At 44.3% G+C, this 27098-nt stretch overlaps 1 protein-coding gene across 1 annotated transcript; it reads left to right on the top strand.

The window, feature by feature from the left end:
• Positions 1–233: 233 nt before the first annotated feature.
• On the top strand, positions 234–21686 carry DCUN1D1 (defective in cullin neddylation 1 domain containing 1). The gene is made up of 7 exons (XM_056565295.1): positions 234–659; positions 6844–7060; positions 10099–10267; positions 11442–11572; positions 11657–11739; positions 16630–16726; positions 18307–21686. Exons 1-7 carry the CDS (start codon positions 657–659, stop codon positions 18384–18386), a joined length of 780 nt encoding a protein of 259 aa, XP_056421270.1. The 5' UTR covers positions 234–656; the 3' UTR covers positions 18387–21686.
• The last annotated feature ends 5412 nt before the right edge of the window (positions 21687–27098 follow it).

Below are 27098 nucleotides of genomic sequence, written 5' to 3'. Positions count from 1 at the left end.
CACTAGTAGACTTTTTATTTCCGTGGTGGGCACTAGTAGACTTTCTATTTCCCGTGGTGGGCACTAGTAGACTTTCTATTTCCCATAGTGGGCACTAGTAGACTTCCTATTCCCCGTGGTGGGCACTAGTAGGCTTTCTATTTCCCATAGTGGGCACACTAGTAGACTTTCTATTTCCCATAGTGGGCACTAGTAGATTTCCTATTTCCCGTGGTGGGCACTAGTAGGCTTTCTATTACCCGTGGTGGGCACTAGTAGACTTCCTATTTCCCGCGGTGGGTATTAGCAGGATACCTTTACCCCCTGTCACCTGTGTTGTGAATGTGAAGTGGGACATCCTTTCCCGTGTGCCGCAGTCCTCTAGACATGTGGGAACCTTCAGGAGGAGGCTGACCTATAATAACACTGTGTGTGACCACGGGCACCAGACTGGCACTGCCCCGAGCCCGGCACTTTCTGTCTCTCCGCCCCCTGTGTCGCAGCTGTCTCCCAGCGGCCTCCCCGGCTGTGTGTCCCCGGCGCAGAGTGCCTGCCGTGCCGGCCTCATCTCTTCGTACGTGCCGCAGGCCGCAGCATCATTGCGCATGAGCGAGATCGCCGAGAGCCCGTGAGAGCGGAGAGCACCACTCACACTCACCGGGAGGCCGAGCACCAACATGGTGAGTGAGAGCGCCGGGCCTAGCGTCGCCGGTGTGGTATACTGGGCCCGGCCAGGCCTGTAGTGGGGGGGCGGCATGGCACCGCTGCTGGGCGGGAGGAGGGCTCCGAGCCGGGGATACTGGAGTGCAGGTGGCAGGGCCTAGTCTATGGTCTGTGTGACCTGAGAGCGCTGTGTGCCCGGGCACTGCCACCTCTGCCCTGTAGGACACAGCATGGCCGGTGTGGCTGAAGTCTCCTGTCACTAGAGTAGTGACTGCTCCTGGGAAAGCTGGGTGACTTGCAGTCCTCAGCACACAGGTGCCCCCAGCTGTCCTGTCATCCCTGCTGGTGTAGAGGGGCTGATGTGATGACACCCATGGGTGAGTGGTGCAGTTGTCACCCAGTGGCCCCCGTGTGTGGCAGTATTGTGTTACACAAATCTCTATGAACCTCTCTCCATACATAGAGGACAAACATGGGCACTATAGGCAACACAGTGTTATATGCCAGGAAATTCTCCCAAACTTTACCAACAATATATCCTGCCATTACAGGTTGGCATGCCCCAGACTTAGGCTCTCACCTTATCTTTGGCCTGTATGTCAGTGCTTCCCAAACAGAGTGCCTCCACGGGCATGCTTGGAGTTGTAGTTTTGCAACAGCTGGAGGCACCCTGGTTGGGATACATTGGTATGTATACCAAAGGAAAGGTGAACAGATGTACCCCATTCACAGAGCCTCAGTCGCCCCGCCATATTTGGTACCAGATAGCCACACTAGTTAGCAATTGTGCCCAGTGGACCCCCGCGGACGTATAATGGGTTCCGCCATAGTGTCTTATGTTTCGACAGAAAGAATAGCGCAGCATGCTGTTCATGCCAAAACATCAGACGCCATAGTGGAACCCATTATACGTTAGTGATGTCCGAGTAAGGCTAGGCATACACCTGTGCTGCTTTATCCATGGAGAAGTATGAAAAAACCCTCAACTGGCGGATCCGCTGTGCGCCCGGCACCAACAGCGCCTAACGGACGCCATTGACTCCAGTGGGGTCTGTCTGTTTTTTTTTTGTATGGTATCTATCATTTCAATGGACAAAACAGTGCTGCTTTATGTTGACTAAATGGAAAACTAGAAATACACAGGACATTACCATTGGAATAGACCTGATTAGTCTGTATGCCCACAGTGAACTTTTAAGTGTAAGTGAAGGAAAGAAAACGGAGACCAGAGGGGGCGCCTCGGGTGATACCGTAGGGATAATAAAAGACAGAGATAAAGGTGTAGCGGGGCCTATAAGGCCCATAGGTAGTGGCTGCTCACCTTGCGGCAAGTAAAAACTTGCATATCAACCCACGATTGGGGTTAGAGAAGAAAGCAGGAACCGCTGCTAAGCCTCAGGTTGCAGGAGAGGTAGAACCGTTTCCTGGGAGAAGACCAAAAGTAGCACAGCAAAAAAACCTTGGGATGGCGCTGCTGGTTCCAATGGTGGAGATAACAAACCGTAGCCAGAGATGTAGGTAGTACAAAACACTGGACACTTTATTTAGAATAGCATAAAAAACAATAAAACAGAAGGATTACGTGTTTCGGGGGAGTCTCCCCCTTCATCAGATTAGTATCACAGTGAACTTTTAGAAGAGTTAATGTTTGCCTTTGAATACGTGCTTCAGGTGTTTTTGCCGTCTGCATTATTTCGACCATCATCGGGTATAATGTGGGAGATTTAGCCAAAACCCGTGCAGAGCTGAGGGAAAGTTGACCAGTTGCCCATAACAACCAATCGGATTGCTTCTTTTATTTTTGAGAAATGAAAGAAGTGATCTGATTGGTTTTTATGGACAACTGGTCAACTTTTTCTCTACACAGGTTTTGCTAAATCTCCCCCAGGGTGTATCTAATGTGTACGGGGGCCTTTTTACCCCCCCCCCCCCCCCCCCATGTGCTCACACTCCTCAGCTAAGACCCAGGTCCAGTCAATATGTAACCTATTAAAATGGCTTATAAGCGATCTATACTACACAGTAACTGTTATTCCCAAGCAGCTGTATTCCGGTATGCTGGAAATGTACAGCTATTAAACAGCTCCCTGTCCAAGTTTAATATGTCAAACCCTGTTTGACAGGTTCGGATTGTGTGGATATCAGTGAACAGCTCTAAATAAAAGGGTTCATGACATCACATATATGTAATAGATATTATAAAGTAACCTATGTGTTATTGTGCAGAAAGGGTGGAGGGGTCAATAGTGTGCAACATCAGCCTCATTCACACCTCTGTATATGGCCCATGATGAAGTGTATATATATATATATATCTAAATCTCTATGTATGGATAGGTGTGAGTGGCAGGCTTATTAAAGGGGTACTCTGGAGGAAAAAAATCAAATCACTGGTGCCAGGAAGTTTTACAGATTTGTAAATGACTTCTATTCAAAAATCTCAATCCTTCCAGTACTTATCAGCTGCTGTATGCTTCAGGGAACGTTGTGTAGTTCTTTCCAGTCTTTCCACAGTGCTCTCTGCTGCCACCTCTGTCCGTGTCAGGAATTGTTTAGAGCAGGAAAGGTTTGCTATGGGGATTTGATCCAACTCTGGACAGTTCCTGACATGGACAGAGGTGGTACCAGAGAGCACTGTGGTCAGACTGAAAAGAACTACACAACTTAGGTTCACACTACCGCTATGTTCTGTCCCGTCAAGGTTTTTTTATTTATTTATTTTTTTGTGCTTAACGGACCCCGACCGGATTGGAGCACAACAGGCACCAATGGGTCCCGACGGATCCCGTTGAATTTGCACAGGGTCCATCGAGTGTTCATTATTTTGGAGGACGTAGCGGGAGAAAAATACCGGACATGCAGTAATTTTTCTCCCGCTAAACTCCGGGTCATTTTACAACGAAACTACCGCTAACTGTACTCAGCGGCAGTGTGAAAGAGCCCTTCCTGTGTAGTATGCAGCAGCTCATAAGTACTGGAAGGATTAAGATATTTAAAAAGTAGTAATTTACAAATTAATTTTCTGGCACCAGTTGATTTAAAAACATTTCCAAACTGAAACAGAAAGCAAATGAGAAGTCTAGAGCACATCTTGTTTTGGTAAATGTTTGTAGCTTCTCTGCTGAAGTCCTTAGTCCTGTCAAAACTATGAGAACGTGGTTAACCCATTAGTCTGGGATCTGTTGGACCTGGGGTCATGACTAAGGCTGCTTTCACACTATGAAAAGTACCCGTTATAAAATAGCGGGCGGTCGCGGGGTTAAACCGCCATTAGAAAATCCCTAACATACGTTAGAAAATCCTATTATAGTCTATGGGATTTTTCTAATAGCCGTTTTTAACCCGTTATGAATAACGGGCGTTATTTTGTGACGGGCGATTGAACGGAAGAAATGGTGCATGCGTTATTTCTCCCATTACTATCTCCCGTCATAAAATAACATCTGTTATGAATAACGGGCAATAACGGGTTAAAACGGTTATTAGAAAAATCCCATAGACTATAATGACATTTTCTAACGTATGTTAGGGATTTTCTAATGTCGGTTTAACCCTGCGATCGCCCACTATTTTATAATGGTACTTTTCATAGTGTGAAAGCAGCCTAAGGCTGTCCATTTGCTTTATGCTCTGTAAAAGCTCATGGCACAAATATCTAATGTATCTTTAGGCTGGCATTCACCCAACAGAGTCTTAAGGCTGGAATTCCACTTGTTTTTTTTGTTTTTTTTGGGGGGGGAACACCAATTCTGCCGCATGGCGTTTTTTCATCCAAAAACGCTGCGGCCAGATGTTGGCTGTAAATCAATGAAAAAACTCTAAATTATTTTTCCACTTTTTTTTTTATCCTGTTGTGTTTTTTTTCACTCTTTTTCAGCTCCTTGGCAGTTTTGCAAAATCGCAGCATGTTGAGCCTATGGTGTTTTCCCCCCTGAAATTGTGGCGTTTTTCTCACATAGAAGTCTGTGCAGGGGACCATAGAAGTGCGGCCGGCCGCATCTATACATTATACAGGAGGATCGCAGTGGGTGTCAGGAGTGAAATCCGCTGTGATCTTTCCTTAACTGCAGGTACTACAGCTCCCAACATGGAGCACACTCTGCTCAATGCTGGGAGCAGTAATACCTACAGGTGTCAGAAGTTACACTCGCTGCGATCTGTTTATTAATGCAGGTACTACAGCTCCCAACATGGTGCAGAGTGTGCTCCATTTTGGGAGTTGTAGTACCTGCAGTTAAGGACAGGTCACAGTGGGTGTCACTCCTGACACCCGATGCGATCGTCCTATCTATTGCAGAGATGCGGAGTGGCTTTCTCCTACACTACGCATCTCTGCTCGGTAGAACATCACTCATTCATATTTCCCTCTGAGAGCTGTGATTGGCTGCAACCATCTGGCCAATCCCCACTCTGGGCGGAAAATATGACTGAGTGATGTTCTATTCACATCACTGGTACACTAGCACAGAGCAGAGATACGAATGCTGTATAGAGCCGCTCCGCATCTCTGCTATATTATGGACGATCGCATCGGGCGATATGTCTATTAGTACAGGTACTACTACTCCCATCATAGAACAGTTTTTTTTTGGTACCCAACAAATTTTGAAAAAAAACGCCAAAGGGGCCAAAAATGCAATTTCTACTCAAATGCAAAAACGACAGATGCAGGAAATTGCACTGGTGTTTTTTCTGGCGTTTTTTTTTTCTGTCAAAAAAGAAATAAAAACGCAGGAAAAAAAAAAACAAGTGGAATCCTAGCCTAAAGAAGGTCCTTGTGGCCTTAATCAGACTTGTGTAAGTCTAAGGGTAGGGTCACATGTGACATATTCTGCTGCGTATTTGTTGCTGCATATTTTCCTACCCATTGAATTTAATGGGTAGCAAAATCAGCTTCAGAAAATATGCAGCAAAATATGGCATGTGTGACCCTAAGGAGCTACAAGTTGACCAGTGTAAAAGGGGCCATATTGAAGCCTATTCATTGCAGAAAGCATATCTGGTAGCCTGGATATTGTGTAGTTCAACTTAACGGGGCTAAGCCATCGCAATAGAGAATACACAGAGGAAATTGAAGAATATACCGTATTTTTCGCCCTATAAGACGCACCCAATTTATAGGTGCAAAATCTAAAAAAATAAAGATTTTGAACCCAAAAATGGTCTTCATTAGAGATGAGCGAACTTACAGTAAATTCGATTCGTCACAAACTTCTCGGCTCGGCAGTTGATGACTTTTCCTGCATAAATTAGTTCAGCTTTCCGGTGCTCCGGTGGGCTGGAAAAGGTGGATACAGTCCTAGGAGACTCTTTCCTAGGACTGTATCCACCTTTTCCAGCCCACCGGAGCACCTGAAGGCTGAACTAATTTACGCAGGAAAAGTCATCAACTGCCGAGCCGAGAAGTTCGTGACAAATCAAATTTACTGTAAGTTCACTCATCTCTAGTCTTCAACCTGCGGACCTCCAGATGTTGCAAAACTACAACTCCCAGCATGCCCGGACAGCCGTTGGCTGTCCGGGCATGCTGGGAGTTGTAGTTTTGCAACATCTGGAGGTCCGCAGATTGAAGACCACTGCATAGGAGGTAATACTCACGTGTTCTCGCCGCTCCGAACCCGTCACCGCTGCCCTGGATGTCGCTCCATCACTGTCGCCGTGTCCCCGTCGCTCCGGAACGTCTCTGCTGCCGGCCGCGTATCCTCGCTCTCCGTCGCCGCCATCACGTTGTTACGCACGCCGACGCACGTACGTGACGACGTGATGACGAGGAAGGAGAACGCCGGCCATACAGGGGATCCCTGAACGGAGAAGACACCGAGGAGGCAAGTAAGGTCCCTCCCGGTGTCCTGTAAGCACTAACCCGGCTATTCAGTCGGGCTGTTCGGGACCGCAGCCATGAAATCCCGGCGGTCCCGAACAGCCCGACTGAACAGCCAGGTTAGTGTCACTTTCCCTTCAGATGCGGCGGTCGGCTTTGATCGCCGCGTCTAAAGGGTTAATAACAGGGCATCACCGGGATCGGTGATGTCCTGTATTAGCCGCGGGTCCCGGCCGTTGATGGCCGCAGGGACCGCCGCGATAGGGGTGTATTCGCCGTATAAGACGCACCGACTTTTCCCCCCCAGTTTTGGGGAAGAAAAAGTGCGTCTGCATTCTATGCTACCACTTATTTATTTCTCAATGTCTCTTCCTCCACAGAACAAGTTGAAATCCTCGCAGAAAGATAAAGTTCGTCAGTTTATGATCTTCACACAATCCAGTGAAAAGACTGCAGTTAGTTGCCTGTCACAGAATGAGTGGAAGTTAGATGTCGCCACAGACAACTTTTTTCAGAACCCTGAACTCTATATCCGAGAGAGTGTAAAAGGAGCATTGGACAGAAAGAAATTAGAGCAGCTTTATAATAGATACAAGGGTAAGTACTGCAGAGGACAGTGTCCCCAGAACATTATCACTTGGATGGGCTGTATTCACACCAGAAAGCAGCACCCTGGTAAATATTATTTATTTATTTCCCCAATACAGTCCTGTTCTATTTGCCCATGTGACTGTCCAAATCCCACAGCAAATGCTATGTGGACCAGTAGTCAATTTCTGTATACATCTCTAAGACTCACAGTGAGTGTCATACAGAAAGACCTAAAATGCTGTGGGTGACCAGTGGGACTGGAACAGGATTGTAATGGAGAAATAAAGCCCCCGAGTAGAATCATGTGACTTGAGTTCTGCTTTAGTATATGTTAACATGGTGGAAAATATTGGAGCTAGAGATGGCAGTGCTTTTCTGAGCAGATTCCACCGAAAGAATGAACATATTCATGAACATCTGCCAAAGAAATTCTGCCATGTGCACGATGCAGCAGAATCCCTTTGAAAACAATTTCCGAGCTGAATATTTCCAGTGAAATTCCGCCATGTGAACATGGCCTTAGGGCAGATATGGTGCAGATTCTGTGCAGTGTATTTCAGTAGCAGCAAAGTTGGTGGTATTTGTATAAACCTTCTTCACATGCCGCTTGAAAAAATCTGCAGTGGTGGATTTTAAATCTGAAGCATGTCAGTTTATGTAGCAGGACTTAAAGGGCTACTCCGGCCCCTAGACATCTTATCCTCTATCCAAAGGATGTCTGATGGCAGGGGACCCCTGCAATCTAGCATGCAGCATCCACCTCTAAGCACTACAGGAAGCGCTGGAGGCTCTCAGTGTTATGCCACCCGACCACGGGGACGGAGTATCTTGACTTCACGACTCCACCCCCTTGTGACGTCACACCCCTCCCCCTCAATGCAAGTCTATGGGATATGATGTGGATATGTCATAAATGTCCTAAGAGAAAAAACACTTGTAAAGGTTTCTCTAGGGTTTAGGAAAGGGGAGTAAAACAGATTTACTACTTTAATGAAGTTGAGAAATGGCTCACTGACTTGTTTATACCATGCACCAGATGGTTAGCTATACAAGAATGTTGGGAGACAAGTTTTGTTGGATGCACAATTAATGTATACATTTGGAAAATTAACAATTTAAGTTAATTGGCCCGTCAGGAATATGCTGAGGTATACATTGGCAAACTTTTTTGAATGGGAACATAGCCATAGTAGCAAAAAATGTAAAAAAAATTTGCACTATGTGAAAATAATTTGCTTAAAACTGGAGCTTGCACCACAATTCAGCCACACTGCGATGGTGTATGAAATGGTCCCCTCCCCCCATAGTTTTTTTATGTATTCTGATTTCAACTAATGGAGCTAGGGCATGTCAGGTTAGCAGATGTGCCTCCTTCTCCTTTCATCCCTTTTTTGACAGCTTGTTGCCTAAGTTAGACACCACCACTCCGTTCAAGAAGCGATAGTTGGGCTAGTGTGTGTGTAGTATTTGCTTCTGACTGTTAGGGACACACTATGGAATTTCACAACTCGGAAATACCGGTGCAGCAGCATCCCATTGTTTTCAATGGGATTCTGCTGCCCCATGCACACTGCAGAATTTTCGCAGCAAAAATTCAAATTATGGACTCCTCCGAAAGAATAAACTCGTTCGTTCTTTTGGCAAAATTCCATGGGGATTGTGCATGTCCATGTGGCCCTAGTGGCAATTGATTTCCGCGGCGCCCGCTGTTCACAGAATGGGCCCTTATACCTCGGCAACAATAAGCTGCTAAACTGTGACATCACTTTGTGAAAGGTCATGGAAGGGCTTTAATAAAGACTCCGAGATAATTGTGTAAGTAGAAATGGGTGGATCATCAGTCCTTGTGCAGCCAAGCTCAAATGCAGTGAAGACAAATCAAGTTTAAGGGTATGTTCACATGTACTATGTATGTTGCAGATTTTCAGAATATACAACATTTGCAGAATATATAGTATGTTGGGACATACCCTAAAACAGAAATGTAATCAGACCAACACTGTATTTTTAATAGGGATCGACCGATTATCCGTATGGCCGATATTATCGGCCGATAATCACGATTTTGGGCATTATCGGTATCGGCAATTATCTTGCCGATAATGCACCGCCCCCCGCACCGCCCCCACCGCACCGCGACCGCCACCCCCTCGACACACCGCACCCCCGACCCACCGCACCGCGTCGCACCCCCCACCGTGATGCTAGGCGGTATACCGGTATGGATTTTTGCCCATACCGCTATATCGGTCGGGCCCCTCCCCCACCCTCCGAGTCAATAAAAAAATGTAACTTACCCGTAATGGGGGTGGTCCGGGCCATCCATCCTTCCTTCCTGTAGTGTCCGGGGGCGTTCCGGGTGGTCCGGGCCGGGCTGTCCTTCTCCGGGGATCATCTTCTCCACTCCGGGCAGGCTCCGGCCTAGTACGCTGCATAGACGCCACTACGCCGTGACGTCAGGTGCGTCGCTGCGCAGCGGCGTCTATGCAGCGTACTAGGCCGGAGCCTGCCCGGAGTGGAGAAGATGACCGCCGGAGAAGAAGGACAGCCCGGACCGGACCACCCTCCACCCGGAACGCCCCCGGACACTACATGAACGATGGATGGATGGCCCGGACCACCCTGACAGGTAGGGGAGAGAAGCGGGTGGCGGCGGCGGTCTATGGCCCCGCAAAAGCCACTGCAGATCATTGATTTAAAGCGCCCGCTTTAAATCAATGATCTGCAGCGGTGTCGCAGGGGGTTAAATAGCCGATAACTTATACCAGAATATCGGTATAAGTTATCGGCTATCGGCCCTAACCTGCACCGATTATCGGTATCGGCCCTAAAAAACCGATATCGGTCGATCCCTATATAACCCATGGCACATATCTTGTGTTTTTTGTTTTTGTTAAATCTCATTAGAAGTTTGCTAGTTTTTTGTGCTTTTTTCATGGAAACATCATTTTACAAGGTGTTACATCCAAATGTACCTGTTTGCACACCACTGGCTATGTTTGAGAATACATTCCCATGAGACATTCTTCCCTTTTGCTGTGCAGACCCTCAGGATGAAAATAAAATTGGAATAGATGGCATCCAGCAGTTCTGCGATGATTTGGCACTTGATCCCGCCAGTGTCAGTGTATTAATTATTGCGTGGAAGTTCAGAGCAGCCACACAATGCGAGTTTTCAAAGCAGGAGTTCATGGATGGCATGATTGAATTAGGGTAAGTAGTGGGCGTGCTATTAATCCTTCATGAAAGATGTTCTAGTTACCTTGTTTGCACTTAAATACTAAGGAAATAACCAAACACTTTAGCGTTAACCATTTAAGATAGCTGAGAATGAGCTAGTGCTGTGTGTCCCCCCCCCCCCCCCCCCGATTATAGGTGATAACTAGGTGATAGGTGGAGGGGTCTGAAGGCTGAGACCCCCACTGATACAAGTACAGAAGTCCCTTGTTCCCTGAGGAAGTGGAGCAGTAGTATGCATACTTGACCACCACTCCATGCACTTTGAGATTTCCAACTAAAACAGTGCTTGGCTATCTCTGTGAGGCCCATAAAAAGAAAATAGAGTGGTAGCCTAGCATCTTTCAACCAAGAGTAAAAGAGACCTCTGTTCTTGTGGTCAATAGTGACCCCAGCAAATACACCCCACCAGTCATCTCATTATCACCTATCCTATAGATAGGCCATAACTTTTACTTTCAAGTTTGACTTAAATGGGTTCTCCGCTGCTTAGAGTTTGGAACAAACTGTTCAGAGCGCTGGAGTCGGCGCCGGAAGCTTGTGACGTCATAGCCCCGCCCCTCATGACATACCTCGCCCCCTCAATGCAATTCTATGGGAGGGGGTGTGACAGCCCTTCCATAGACTTGCATTGAGGGTGGGGCGTGACGTCAGGGGCAGGGCTATGATGTCACAAGTTCCCGACGCCGGTACCAGCGTTCTGAACAGTCTGTTCCAAAAACGTTGAGCAGCGGAGAACCCCTCTAACTTCAAATGACCCTAGGTCTCTTTGTGAAAAAGGAAATAGTGACATGTTTAGATAGCTGAGGGGTGGCAGATCACATACCTGTTCAAAGCATGGTGATCCCTTCCCACGTTCCAGAAATGTTTGACAGGTGCAATATCTGTACATAGTTGTGACTAGATCAGAAGTTTTCAGGATATTTCAAAGGGGTTTCTGACAAAGGTTGTTATTATCTTTAGATTTGGTGGTTTTCAAGTTTCCTCGGTATGGAAAACATCCTTATGCTTTTACGGGAAAGATCCACTGTCCTTTTATACCTTGTGTATTTGTGGTATATCATTTTGTGGACTATGCTTCCACTATAGAAATAGAGATTTTTGTAGTTGTTGTTGTAATAAAAAACCTGAAATGCGTTTTTCAATGCAGGTGTGACAGTATAGAAAAGTTAAAAGCACAGCTACCGAAAATGGAACAAGAATTAAAAGATCCAGGGCGATTTAAGGACTTTTATCAGTTTACATTCAACTTTGCAAAAAATCCAGGGCAAAAAGGTCTAGGTATGTGTAGATTGTGCTGAACTGAAATAACATCTGTCTGTTACATCCACATCTGGCACTCAAAATAATGTTATCACTTTTCAGACTTAGAAATGGCCATTGCCTATTGGAATTTAGTTCTAAATGGAAGATTTAAATTCCTAGACTTATGGAACAAGTTTTTATTGGTAAGTGTGTCTTTTCCTTATTTAGAGAAATAAAGAATAATTAGAACAGTTTTTTGGCTATTTAGTGTAAGACTAACTACCTGATAAAGTATATTGCATGTTCCTTTTGCCCATCCCTTACACATTAACCCCTTTGCTCAACAGCCTGTTTTGACCTTAATGACCAAGGCCTTTTATTCCAATCTGACATGTGTCTCTCTATGTGGTAATAACTTTGGAAAGCTTTTATTTATCAACGCAGTTCCGAGGTTTTTTTTTTTTCATGACATATTGTACTTCATTTATGTGTGGGAAAAAAAAAAAAGTGATAATAATTTTCTCCGATTTATAAAACTTAATATTTGCGAGAAAAAAATTACGTTTTTAGCTACTTTCAACTGTTATATATCACGTAAGTTTCTTTATACTACACGTTTTTTTTTATCAGATATAGATTTCCATTTGTTTACTTTATTTTAGCATCACTTTAAAAAAAAATATACATTTTTGGATACTTTATAAGACTTCAAACTTTATTAACATTTTTTACAATCTTGAATTGCATGTTGTTTTCATGCATTAACCCGCACGGGACACGGCAGGGTGCAAAACAATAGAGGATTTAACAGCATCAAATTTGCTATTGTACACTTTTTGAGATAATATATGAACGGATATATGAGCTAAATGTTTTTTTAGGAAAAGATCCTAAAACATGAGTGTCTCCTTGAAGAACATTTCACCCATTAAAGTATTCTTCTAGGGATATAATGGGAATTTTTCCTTGTTTTATTGTACTCATGAAAGTATTTATCTAGGGATATAATGGGAATTTTTTTTGGCTTTGAAGGGAATGTCAGATGGTAAAATAGGGAAAAAAGCGGAGTATGAGAAATCAATTATTTTTTTACATTATTTTTTTCAAATCAGTGGCTGTATGGTAAGCTCGAAAGCATTCACCAATACAGAGGCCTGGTTTAGAATGGCACGTTTCACAAATATGGGTTGTGTCCTTTCGAGTCCCTCTTGCATTGCAGACGTGACAATGTTTTTGGGGTCTCCTTTTCTTTTCTGTGGGAGGTAATATGCCAGGGAAATTCTGTCCACGGACAATTCTTGAGAACCTCATTTGGGAAGAACTGATGGCCTCTTCTTCTTGGTCCCCAAATATGAGTGATTTAATCACTGCTTCCTGGAATTCTAAGAAGGGACCAGCATTTCTATAAAGGACAAAGGAATTATATAGCCCAACTTAGATCAGGTACACGGATGCCTTTTTATACCATGCCTTAGATTTTCTTAAGGTGCTGTAGGGCTGCAGGACCTGATCGGAAAGGTCCACCCCTCCCATATATTTATTAAAATCCTGGCTACACACAGGCTTGTTGTTATGCTCTATGGTTCCTCGGATTGGAACTGGGGTTGACTGGTCACCATGGAGTGTTGTCAACACAAGGACATCTCGTTTGTCCTTGTATTTGAGCAACATCAGAGTGTCTGAACAAACAGCCCTACTTTGTCCTCTGGGCGCTGGTGTTGCAATAAAAGTTTTCGGTAGGTCTTTTTGATTTTTTTCTGATGTGCCACACTCAGCTATAGTTCTGGCAGCAAGGGACTTCAGAAGGGGGACACTGTTGTAAAAATTATCAATATATACGTGGTAACAGTGGTCCTGTAAGGATGGATTAAATCCCATACTATCCTCCAACTTGTTTTAAGGAAAGGGGGACACTCTGGGGGCTGAATGGATATATATTTTCCTTCATAAACCCTAAACTTAAAAGTATAACCTGTTTCACTTTCGCAAAGTTTGTACAGCTTTATTCCGTACCTAGCCCTTTTATTTGGAAGGTACTGCCTGAAACGTAACCTGCCCTTGAAATGAACCAGAGATTGGTCCACTGAAATGTGTTGTTTGTCGGTATAAACTTGACTAAATTTAGAATTGTAATGGGTAATTATAGGCTGAATTTTAAATATCCTTATAAAAGGCAGGGTCACTTTGGAGTAGTTATTCATCATTATTCAGATTCCTGCATTATAATAATAATAATTTCAAATAGAGTCCTAGACATAACAAGGGGGTAAAGAGCGGTATGGTATAGGAGGTCTGTATCCCAGTAGGCCCTTTATAGTGTGTTTTTTTTTTATTTTTTTTTCATTTTTTTTTCTGGAAATGCCCATATTTAGTACAAGTACACCAAACTAGCACATTTCTGTGGCATCAGTTGGGGGTCATTTGTGGGGCTTAGCATAATATTTGCAAGGATTGCGTGCAATCAATTGCTCCGTATACAAATTTGTTTCGGCCACCATGAGGTTTATCAGGTCGTCGAAGAAAAACTATTTAAAAAAATGAATTTCCCGAAACCCTGTTGTGTCTACATGGATGCCTGGGGTGGCTGTAAAATCGGGGATCTGGGGTATAAAATTATTAGTGGGGATCCATGTAGGGACAGCTGAACTTGGCTGCTCTTGTGCACTAGGCTCAGGGCACCTTTCAGGGGATTCATCATATGAGGATTCTGATGAAGAGGATACTAAATATTCCAGATCCTCTCTGCTGTCAGAGCCAGAATCTGCAAACGACATCTCATAGGCCTCTTCTGCGCTGTAGACATGCTTAATCATTTTTGTAGGTGTCAAACACAGGTGGACAGTGATAAGGTACAGGGCAGTGATGGTGGTACCACTAGGTGTCTCAACTTCCTACTGATGGCACCCTAGAAAAAGATTTGTGAAGCAGGTGAAATGTAAAAACTGTCAAATGTCACTGAACGCTTGTATGTGACAACTGCAACACCAATTTCACCTTTAGCTAATTATTTTTTTATATTTTAAAAAGGATTTTTATAATAAGAACTTGAAAAACTTTATACAGACTGACCCCTCCTAATAGAGCACTCGCCCTAAAAAGGGTGACTCCAACCTTTCCCTAGACGCTAACTAAAAGTATTTTTTTATATTTTTATATTTTTCTTTTTATAAACCAACGGAATTAAACGGGATGACAACTGACAGTCATTGCGACTGGCAGTGAAGGGGTTAATGGATAGGTCACTGGTTGTGATCTGGCAGCAAAGGGGTTACAGGATGACAGGATGGCCACTGACAGGATGGCCACTGACAATCACTGCCACTGGCAGTGAAGGGATTAATGTATAGTGTCACTGAGGGTGATCTGGCAGTGAAGGGGTTAACAGAGACTGACAGGATGATGATGATCAGTGACAGGTGGCAGGATTATCTCTCTCTGCTCCTTCCTGCCTCACTGTCACTGGACTGAAGGGGGCTTTTTTGGCATGTTTGGGGGCAATTTAATGTATTTCTCTGGCTCTCCTGCACAGGCTTCTTCTCCGATCGCTTCTCTCCTTACACTGAAGCGTTGGAGACAGCCAGCAGGAGGAGCCAGGGTTCCCGGGGCTGAAAAAGCTTTCTATTGGTCAGCTGTCACACAGACTGGACCAGGGCGATTGGTCCCTGGATGGTGACGCCAATTGCCAGGCAGTGTGTTGCTGCCAGGATCGCCAAACTGGCGCAGTGCCCGACGGCGCTGTGACCGTTTTCATTCATCAGGTACATGTACGTGGTTTTGCGGGAAGTCATCCCAAATCACCACGTACATGTACCTGATTTTGCGGGAAGGGGTTAATGCACTCTCACTTAAAACTGTGCCCAAAACAAAATGCAGGTCTATGGTCATTTTGATTGGATATGGTTTCTCTCCCTTACAATATTCTGCAGAGAAAAAAAAATGTGGCGCGCACAACTGGATGATGTGTGACATTCCCCCTTAAAGAGAACCTGTTGTTCTTAGCTCTATGCTACTTATCTACATAGAGAAAAAAAGAACTTTAAACAGGGCGCACTTTGACTGTGGTATCCAGTCACAGGGAATGTCATGCAATGACTCCGTCATGTTTTCCATGCCGCAACTCAAGCTTGATTGACTGTCTAAATGTAGTGCTCTTTCGTGCCTCAAGGTGTCAGTAAAGCCAGTCTGAGCAGAAGGCGTGGTATCATGAGCGTGACTGGAAGCTACCACATCTGATCCCCCTGTGACTGGATACCAGTCACAGTGTTCCCATTTTAAAGCTTTTTTTTTTTTTTTTTGCTCTGTTGCATTGAGCAGGACCACGTGTGAATGCTGTTATTATCTGTCAGGTCCTAGGGCCAGGGTGTGAGACCCCGGGGACCTGACAGGTTCTCTTTTAAAAAAAAATGTTTTTCTATTATGGACAATATCTCCATAATATGTTGTTGAACTAAAGCACCATGTGGCATCACATAGGGCTTAAAGGGGTACTCTGGCCCTAAGACGTCTTATCCCCTATCCAAAGCATAGGGGATAAGATGTCTGATCGCAGGGGTCCTGCTGCTGGGAACCCCCGCAATCTCTCATGCAGCACCCACCTGTGTGTACTCCACGCAGTGCTGGGGCTACGGCGCCAGAGTATCATGAGACTTCAGACTCTGAGCCTCCAGCGCTGCGTAGAGTACACACAGGTGGGTGCTGCATGAGAGATTGCGGAAGTCCCCAGCGGCAGGACCCCTGCAATCAGACATGTTATCCTCTATCCATTGGATAGGGGTTAAGATGTCTTAGGGCCGGAGTACCCCTTTAATGTACTGGAACCCAACACTGGATGGTACCCATACATTTTTGTACATAGATTTTGATAGGGCCTGTATTATGGGGGAAGTGTTGTGTTTGGCAGATCTCAGCCATCACATGTCTGTGTAGTCTTTGTCTGTGAGTTGTTTGACTTGGGTGCTATTTGTCTGATTTCTTCATTCATGTGTAGGTCCACTTTGAATACTGGTGTGAACCACATAAAGGTACTTTTTATTGCAAATAGATTTTGTTTCTGTAAGCCTTGTACTTGAAAACCTCTTTCCTCTTGTACTAAGGAACATCATAAAAGGTCGATACCTAAGGACACATGGAACCTATTACTAGATTTCAGCACAATGATAGCAGATGATATGTCTAACTATGATGAGGAAGGTAAGTATAGAATTATTTTGTATTCTAGTGTTACCTCATCAATACAATAGGATTTCCGTATCACTACCTATCTGCAGAATAGAGGATAAGTGTCTGACCAGTGTCTGAATGTGGACCCCCACTCTGGTGATTGGTGGGGGTCACAGTGGTCAGACCACCACCAAGTACTACTCATCCTGTGGATATGTTATGCATTTAGATTGTGGAAAACCTTTTTAAACTTTGTGCTATGTGAAGATCTGAGTAGTAATGTAAACCTCAAGGTTTTATAGCCCATGATTTACTGATCATACAAATATTAAAGGGTTTTTTGGGGACTTTAGAAAAGGCCATCCATGTTTAAAGGGGTTCTCTGTGAAGCAGAAAAGGTCCTACCTCTTCAGTTCCCGACGCACCATTTCTGCTCCCTGGTCATCTCGGAAGTATACTGTTTTAAGACAGGAGGGGACAGGTTCTTGTCCCAGTCATCATGTGCGGCTCAAACTACACCCACAATGATGTCCAGTAGAAGCATAATCTGGCTGCAACATCGGTAACAGCATGCAGTTATTGGACATTGCGTTTGGTTCAGCATGAGATGATCAGGACAAGCACCCGCCCCCTCCTGTTTTATAACAGTACAGTGGTCCCTCAAGTTACAATATTAATTGGTTTTAGGACGACCATTGTATGTTGAGACCATAACTCTATGGAAACCTGGTAATTGGTTCTGAAGCCACCAAAATGTGGATTAAAGTGAGGATTAAAGATAAATAAGTAGATAACTAATACAGATAAAGCAAGTCCTTACATATAAAAGTAAGAAAGATCTGCTGGGAGCTGTAAATCACGGTCTATGTCAGTGTTTCCCAACCAGGGTGCCACCAGTTGTTGCAAAACTACAACTCCCAGCATGCCCAGACAGCCGTTGGCTGTCCGGGCATGCTGGGAGTTGTAGTTTTGCAACAGCTGGAGGCACCCTGGTTGGGAAACAATAGTTTATGTACACACTATATACAGTACACCCAGTGTCCCAAATGGAGCCGCCCTTACTTGGTGTCCAAAGGAGTAGCTAACCCTGGCACACGTAAGGAGTAGTACAGAAATTGTAGTTCTTCCCTGTACTGTAGGGGGCACTACCAGACAACAGTCAGTGCATGCACTTCAGTAATACAGGCGATTTACCAGTAAAATGCCCATTCTGATTGGTCAATTCCTCCAGTTGTGACACGTTTCACAGATCTGGACTGTCCGTACATTGTATGTTGAGTCTGGTTTCAAGTTACAATTGTCCAGAAAAGATTATTGCATGTTGAAACTATTGTATGTTGAGGCCATTGTAAGTTGAGGGATCACTGTATAGTTCTGTGACAACCAGGGAGAGGAAGTGGAGTGTCAGAAACCCTTTAATCAATGACGTCTGAAAGACAAACCCAGTCAGTCAAACAATACAGTCAGTCAAACAATAGTACCCTATCCTAAAGATAGATCATCGATGTTATAGGGTCCTGGAGAACATCTTTTACTTTCTATTGCCTTTTTTTAGTACTTGTATTATTATATGTTAAAATTGTCTAATGCCATGTTATTCCTTTTTACAGGAGCATGGCCAGTTCTCATTGATGACTTTGTGGAGTTTGCACGTCCTCAAATCGCAGGGACAAAAAGTACAACGGTGTAGCACTAAGGAACCTTGTAGAATGTACATAGTCTGTACAAAGTAACACAACAAAAAATTGCACAGTCAAATTTCTTTTGGCTGGACTAAAGTGAAGATCAGCCCTTTGGGCAGTTTCAAAGGGTTTAAACAGACATTTGGAGACATCTTAAGACCATATCCATTTTTTTTCTTTTTGGTGGTTTGGGCCTCTCTACTTGTCCTGGAGCGAAATTTTCACATCATGTTTCCATATTGTGGATTTAATCGCATATCTGTGGAATATCCTAGTTTGCTAACTCATAATTTTAAAGGAATCCTATGGCTTTCACATTCCCATAAAGCACAATGGCGCCTTCATTTGCTAACGTCATCATGGCCTTGGTGAAAGTTTGTTTGCTAGTTTCAGAGCCTATGTGCAGGTAGCACCTCATCACATCAAGTGCTGTTCAATATGGTCAGTTTTGGATTTCACCAACACAAAGGTAAAACCCTTGCTTGTAAATACCAAAGCCTTTGGAGGAAGTGGAGAGGACTTCAAATCAACGATGACAATAGTTTTGCCCTTCATCCATATATTGTTAAATTGTTAACATCATGTTAGATTTTGGATCATTTTCTGAAAATATTCAGTATTTTTAAGAAACAAAACTGCATTTATTTCTTACTCTAGGTAAAAAGGAAGTCAAGGTTTGTATTAGAGTCTGTGGTAGTGGTTGGTGTCAGTACAGTTCTACAATGTTGGTATTTAAGGAGATGAACCCATCCCATTACTCCATTTTCATTTGAGGAAGGATATATTTTGGTCATCAGAGCACCCTTAATTATAATCTGTCTCTTGTCTTATCAGACACTTCTTTACCACTCTTTCTACATCCGTCTATAAGCCCGCAATGGATTTCCACAGAAGAGAAAGGTGATTTGTACACATACAATACATATCTGCAAAAGAGAGGTGGACAATACAATAACAAAACCAGTTCCAGGTCGCATTCTTTGTAGGGGCTGGTTTGTCATGAATTATTTTAAGAAACAAAGCAGCCCTGCTCCAGAAAGCCAAGTGCAGTTTTTGTTTTCTTTACTTTTAAAACCTGGAAGTCTCCATAAAATATTTAATGGATGTGGTTTTGGTGTCGCATTTATTAACACTTTTCTTAGTCATTTGAGCCTTCTGTTTTTGTCACTTTTGACTGCCAACTAATGTGCAAACAGAATATGGAGAAAGCTTATAATACTACACTACACATAATGTCTGGTTTGTTCAGGATGTGTTCTGGTGCCGTCACGGTTTTGACAAGACTTATAGCCATGATTGAGGAAAATAGTGGTTAAGCCACAATGGTACTGTAATGCATCCGCTACTTAGTCTTTCTACAGGTGGGGACTTTTAGCCCCCCCCCCAAAAAAAAACCAGATGTGCGTAGATAATGAAAGCGCTAGTCTTCACAATTGCCTTAGGCCAGGTTCTCAGACTAGGACTGCCTTGTGGGAACAAAACCAAGCCCTCATGGGGAGGCCAATAGCTGCACTATTTTGCCAGTAATGCTGTTTTACTGGCAAAATTGTGCAGCCATTGGCCACTGCATGTAGGTGTGGTTTTGATCACATGCAGTGCGTCAACAGGTCTTTGTGTGGGTCCATATTAAGAATTGGTATGCACTCTGTGTTGTCATTGTGATTCTGTACAGCACTGTATTAAAGAGCTGGAAACAAAGTTATTAGCGGCTACTATCACCATAGGAGCAGGGTCACACAGGGCGCATTGGCAGCATTTTCATGCTGCGGATGCACTGACAGCAGTCACAGGGTGACTGCAGAACTAGCTCCAAGCTGCGTCAAATACGCTGCGGATGTGCCCTGTGTGACCCTGCTCTAATACAGCATTCAAAGTAGCATGCAACAGTATTCCCCTATACTGCCAGGTTCCTTAATTCCTTATAAAATTAGAGGCATACGGATGTTCAGTACGGCTCTGCACAACTCAGGGCCTGTAGCATGGGGCCTTAGTACAACTAAATTAGTTTGGCAGCAAAGACGTATTAATGAAGGAATACATTTTTATATTTAACTGCTATTTATTGGCACCTGCATCCTTATTATCATTGTTGTTTTATTAGTATGTGGGAGATATATGATGGCATCCTGTCAAAAAGCTGACTTATATGCCACAATGTACTGGCAACTGGCTTACTGAATGTGATGGACCAAGCATAGTCAGCGACTGACATATGCAGCCCTTTATGCCTTTTTTGCGGGACATGTCTGCTGCACTTTAGACATTCTGGATAGTGGCCAGTACTGTTATTGGTCTATTAATGGGCCTGTTGTTGGTATGCCATGATACATATCGGCATACCTTTCTGGCAGGATGTCCTCATGTGTTACCAATGTAATGGTACTGATAAAATGCTCTGCAAATGCAGCCTTAAAATCATTTTCATTGCTGCATTAATGTGTTATGGTAGTGGCCACACTACTGGAGCCCAATTGTATTTTGCTTTGTTTTGGGGTCATGTTGGCATTGACAGTCTCCTTTTCAAGGACTTCCAGTCATGTGGCTGCTTCTCATAAGTAACAGGCTCTGTTCACATTTGTGTAACATATTGTTAGGTTTCTGTTGCTTTTTGATCGGCAGAACAGCATAGCATTAAAAGGGTACTCCGCCGCTAGACATCTTATCCCCTATCAACATGTCTGATCACAGGGGGTGCAGCTGCTGGGACTCCCCACGATCTCCATCCATTTATGTTTACAACGCTGGCTGGGCTAGGCTTCGGGCCGTGTCTATGTGAGAGTTAAGCAGTGGGTGTGATGGCTGTGGTCGCTCTTATTCCACCATGGTGTTTTCTCTGTGCATGCGGATAACTGGAGTGCGGGTCTGGAGATCAGACATCTTGTTCCCTATCCTTTGGATAGGGGAAAAGATGTCTAGGGGCTGAGAAACAGTGTGAAGAGATCTTAATCCCATTTTATTTATATCAATGCAGAAGTCTATAGAACATGAGGAAAAATCAAACAAGGAGGAAAGTCATTATTTTTTATTGATCCACAAAGTAAAGCCAAATATATATATAAAAATGAGATCTGTCACTGTATGTTATGTAGTTTTCTATTATTTAAGTCAATCATTTTATGTAAAATAATAAAGTTGTGCAAATGCAGGCAGGACTGTTGAATAAAGCCTGTGGGTCCTGCTTCTCACACCCATACATGGTAAATGACCGCTTTACTTGAAATAAAGGGGTACTCCGGTGATAAACTTTTTTTTTTTTTTAAATCAACTGGTGCCAGAAAGTTAAACAGATTTATAAATTACTTCTATAAAAAATTCTTAATCCTTCCTGTACCTATTAGCTGCTGAATACTACAGTGGAAATTCTTTTCCGTTTGAAACACAGAGCTCTCTGCTGACATCATGAGCACAGTGCTCTCTGCTGACATCTCTGTCCATTTTTAGGAACTGTCCAGATGTCAGCAGAGAGCTCTGTCTTTCAAAAAGAAAAGAATTTCTGCTGGAGTATTCAGCAGCTAATAAGTACAGGAAGGATTAAGATTTTTTAATAGAAGTAAAATACAAATATGTTTAACTTTCTGGCACCAGTTGATTTAATAAAAAAAAAAAAAAAGGTTTTCACCGGAGTATGGAGAGCCTGTCGGTCAATGTGTGGATGGGGAAAGCAGGCCTCGCAGTCTTTCTCCAACAGTCCTGGCAGCATTTTTACAGCTTTTTACAGAAAATGCTAATTTAAATGATAGAAAATTATACATCCCATTCAGCTCTTTCACCTCTGCTTTATATGCTGCACTATATTGGGAGGCCGCCTGTAAACTGTGGGAGAAAATTATGAAAAATTGTGTGTGAAGCAGATAAGCATCTTCTTGTGTAACATTGTATGGCATAAGACTAGCTGATATTATTAAATAATGGTCTGTTTTTTACAAAAAAAAAATATTGAGCATGTGTATTTTAGTATCCAATAGTTATTTAGTGGGAGGATGCTGCAGTAAGCAGAATGAGACAAAGGGGGGTAATACATCCAGTCAAGTAGCTTTAAAGATACTCTCATTAATATCACCAGTAGTAACATGTTGGTACAGGGTTATGGTGCTGATGACACTGATGAAAATCATACTTACCGATCTTCTGTCTGTGGCTCCATTCTTCCGTAATCCCCGATCTTCAGGATATGGTATTAAGTCTGCTTGGTATATGGGGTGGAACATCCCAAGCCCCCCTTTGCACAGTGATGTCCATTGTTCTAAAGATCTGCGCTGGATTCTTGGTTGTAACGCCTTCTCCTTCTCTGCTATGCCTCAGAGTGAAACTCAACTCTGCATGTGCAATAGTTACGGACACTAAGGATCGACCGATATCGATTTTTCAGGGCCGATTAGTTTAGGCCGATAGCCGATAACTTATACCGATATTCCGGTATAAATTATCGGCTATTTCTCCCCCTACCCAAAGCCCCCCCGGCGACATCGCTGCAGATAATTGATTTAAAGTGGGCGCTTTAAATCAATGAATTGCAGCGGCTTTTGCAGTGCCAGAGACCGCCGCCGCCACCCCGCTTTTCTCCCCCCTGTCTGTCCTGGGGTCCTCCTGAGTCTGACCACTGCTGCTGCCCCCCCCCCCCCCCCCCACCTATCCTCTGCCAAGAGACCACCACCGCCCGCTTCTCTCCCCCTGCTGGTCCTTAGTCCAACCACCGCCGCTGCCCCATTGCCTCCCTCATTCCCGGTAATTGGCGATAACGTCCAAAATCCTTAATATCGGCCGATAATATCAGCCAAACCCATAATCGGTCGATCCCTAACGGCCACAGTACGCAGAGATCTTCAGAACTTTGGACTTTACCATGCCCATGGGGGGTGTCCTTGGGAACGTCCCCCTGTGCACCAAGCAGACTCATTACCATAGCCAGAATTCTGCAGCCACATACAGAAGATCAGAAAGTTTGATTTTTTTTATCAGGGTCATCCCTGTAGAACAGGTTAGTGCGGGTGATATTGATGATATAATTCCCTTTAACCTTTACCCTTCTGCAATAGCTTGTTCTTGAACTGGGATGCAGCATGTGAATTGTTGCAGATCTTTCCTATTAACTAATGGTGAAGTCAAAATCTGCAACATATCTGCAATTTAATGTGATTAAGCTTTTTTTTGTGGCAGAAATGGTGTAATCCCACAGCACAATCTGCAACTGTGGAGTTTCAACACTTTTATGCTCAATTGGCATAAGCCACATTAAAAATCTAGCTGAAGACCTGCAACAAATCATCTGATTTTCTGCTGTGGAGTTGAAGCACCCAAAGTATTGCGAGTTTCAACACTTATACACCAGGATGGGGGATAAGGGTCAGATTGGACTCCCTACATCTCCCTCCCTCCAAGATGAGTTTATTTTGAATGGAGCAGCCAGTGAAGCACACACACCACCACTCCATTCATTGTCTGTAGAGCTCCCAGAGTTAGCCAAGTAAAGCTCTTCATTCAAATCAAAGTGGTCTGACCTCCTGCGATCTGACACTTATTTCCTATCCTGTGTATACGGGATAAGTGTCGTTACTCATAATACTTTTTGAGTAGTCAGTCCTTTCCAGGAAGGCTGCTGTGGAAGACCTATGATATTGGACTGAAGCTTCATGGCTGCATATGAAGGTAGTTTAGAGAAACTGATTGTTATTTCTACAGCAAAGGTCTTTCATCTAGACTTTGTCGCACAAATTATACTTTAATGTTTAAAGTGAACCTGTCGTCACTTTCATGCTGTCTCAACCACAAGTCATCAGAGTAGTCCCTCGTGGCTTGTCCAGGTCTATCAATCAAGGCTGATGGGGCAGGGAGAAGAGTCAGGGGACACCATGATGACTTATGGTTCAAGCAGCATGAAAGTGAGGACGTGTTGTTTTCAGAAGTCTAGAATAGTAATCTGTAGAGTTGAGCAAACAAAGTAAATTGGCTCGTAGTGAACCTTGCAGCTCGGCTGTTGATTACTTTAGTCTGCATAAATTAGTTCAGCTTTCCAAGGGCTCTGGTTGCCTGGAAAAGTCCAGGATGACAGTCTTAGGTCTCCTAGATCTGTGTCCACCTTTTCCAGGCAACTGGAGCCCTTGGAAAGCTAAACTAACTTACGCTGACTAAAGTAATCAACATCCGAGCTGTGAGGTTTGCTACGAGCCAATTTACTGTAAGTTCGCCCAACTCTAGTAATCTGAAATCAGCCCTAGTTTCTAAATTCAGTAGCCATTGCCTCTGGAGCCTTTAAAGAGGACCGGTCAGCTCCCCTGCCATGTCAGTTTGAGTTGTTTGTTCTTTCTACTAATAATTTTAAAATAAGTTTGCAACTATGGCAAAAAAATAGCACAATGCAGAGTTGTATTTCCCATTATTATAATTTTTTTTTTACAAGTCTATACTAAAACAGGCAGCAGAATATTGGATTCAACCTTTATATATTTGTCATGCCAGCGGAGAAAAAGAAAGGCTGAGAATGGTTGTGAAGATCTAGTCTGACTGTATTCTGAAGGGTGTCCTATTTATGTTTATGTCTGTTTGTCAGATTTAATAGGTTCAATGCAGGTAAAGCTGTTCCAATAGGGTGTCTTTCCCCTAATGTGTGCGTTGTTGTCATTGTGGTTTTAGCAGTACACATCCAGCTGTTGTATAACCATCAGTGTGACTGCAGTAATTACAGTTCTCCTATTCGTCTAATAAGCTGTTGTCAAAGGCCTCTTCAGTATTCAGCAGTGTGAGTACATGGCGACACAACACCCGGGCAGGTTACAGTCTCTAGTCTCAGCAGTGTGAGTACATGGCGACACAACACCCGGGCAGGTTACAGTCTCTAGTCACAGCAGTGTGAGTACATGGCCACACAACACCCGGGCAGGTTACAGTCTCTAGTCACAGCAGTGTGAGTACATGGCGACACAACACTCGGGAAGGTTACAGTCTCTAGTCACAGCAGTGTGAGTACATGGCGACACAACACCCGGGCAGGTTACAGTCTCTAGTCACAGCAGTGTGAGTACATGGCGACACAACACCCGGGCAGGTTACAGTCTCTAGTCACAGCAGTGTGAGTACATGGCGACACAACACCCGGGCAGGTTACAGTCTCTAGTCACAGCAGTGTGAGTACATGGCGACACAACACCCGGGCAGGTTACAGTCTCTAGTCACAGCAGTGTGAGTACATGGCGACACAACACCCGGGCAGGTTACAGTCTCTAGTCACAGCAGTGTGAGTACATGGCGACACAACACCCGGGCAGGTTACAGTCTCTAGTCACAGCAGTGTGAGTACATGGCCACACAGCACCCGGGCAGGTTACAGTCTCTAGTCACAGCAGTGTGAGTACATGGCCACACAGCACCCGGGCAGGTTACAGTCTCTAGTCACAGCAGTGTGAGTACATGGCCACACAGCACCCAGGCAGGTTACAGTCTCTAGTCACAGCAGTGTGAGTACATGGCGACACAACACCCGGGCAGGTTACAGTCTCTAGTCACAGCAGTGTGAGTACATGGCCACACAGCACCCGGGCAGGTTACAGTCTCTAGTCACAGCAGTGTGAGTACATGGCCACACAACACACGGGCAGGTTACAGTCTCTAGTCACAGCAGTTTCTGAAGCCTTCTCTTCATGATTAGAGATGAGCGAACTTGCAGTAAACTCGATTCGTCACAAACTGCTCGGCAGTTGATGACTTATCCTGCATAAATTAGTTCAGCTTTCAGGTGCTCCGGTGGGCTGGAAAAGGTGGATACAGTCCTAGGAGACTCTTTCCTAGGACTGTATCCACCTTTTCCAGCTCCCACCAGGATAAGTCATCAACTGCCGAGCCGAGACGTTAGTGACGAATCGAATTTACTGTAAGTTCGCTCATCTCTATTTCATGATCATACCACGAGGGCTGTCATGGAGGCTCATACAGCAAGCAACAATTCAAGCCAATAAATTACAAATATTGTTGAATCTTTCTCCCAAAGCGTTAACAAGCTGCTCAATGCCTTTCTCTCTCTAACATCCTGCCATCAGCTGAAGCAATGCGTTCTACATGACAGCTCTGCTATCATATTTACACCAGGTGGACTTTGCTTACTTGGAGGAAATTTTATTTTATTTTTGACTTTCCTTATGTTATGGGCTAACACGTTAAAAAACAAAAATTTAAATAACTGCAGGGGAATAAGATCTCTTATGATACAAGTATTACGCAGTACAAAATTCTCCTTTTCAGTAACTTTTATGTTGCTGTAACTGCTGCCAAATATTTTGTTGTATATGGCAACCATCAGATTCTACTCTGTTTTGTTAAAGGGGTATTCTGCTGCCCCACCCCCTCAATGCAAGTCTATGGTGCGGGCGGCGGGGGTCGTGACGTTACACCAAACCCCCCTCAATGCAAGTCTATGGAGCGGGCGTCGTGACGTCACGCCTCGTCCCCTCAATGCAAGTCTATGGGAGGGGGCGTGGCGGACGCCACGCCCCCTCCCATAGACTTGCATTGAGGGGACGAGGCGTGATATCATGACCCCCGCCGCCCGCTCCATAGACTTGCATTGAGGGGGTGTGGTGTGACGTCACGACCCCCGCCGCCCGATCCATAGACTTGCATTGAGGGGGTGTGGTGTGACATCACGAACCCCGCCGCCCTCTCCATAGATTTGCATTGAGGGGGTGTGATGTCACTGCCTGCACACAGCGTTCTAAACGAATGCTGGGTGC

The sequence above is a fragment of the Hyla sarda genome, chromosome 3 (assembly GCF_029499605.1).
Source record: "Hyla sarda isolate aHylSar1 chromosome 3, aHylSar1.hap1, whole genome shotgun sequence".
In the NCBI taxonomy this organism is placed as follows: domain Eukaryota; kingdom Metazoa; phylum Chordata; class Amphibia; order Anura; family Hylidae; genus Hyla; species Hyla sarda.
This window is presented reverse-complemented; position numbering and strand designations above follow the sequence as displayed.

Coding starts and splice junctions, on each gene's coding strand:
- DCUN1D1 (XM_056565295.1), top strand. Junction 11,740..16,629: donor TATGGAACAAGTTTTTATTG/GTAAGTGTGTCT, acceptor TCTTGTACTAAG/GAACATCATAAAAGGTCGAT. Junction 16,727..18,306: donor GTCTAACTATGATGAGGAAG/GTAAGTATAGAA, acceptor TCCTTTTTACAG/GAGCATGGCCAGTTCTCATT.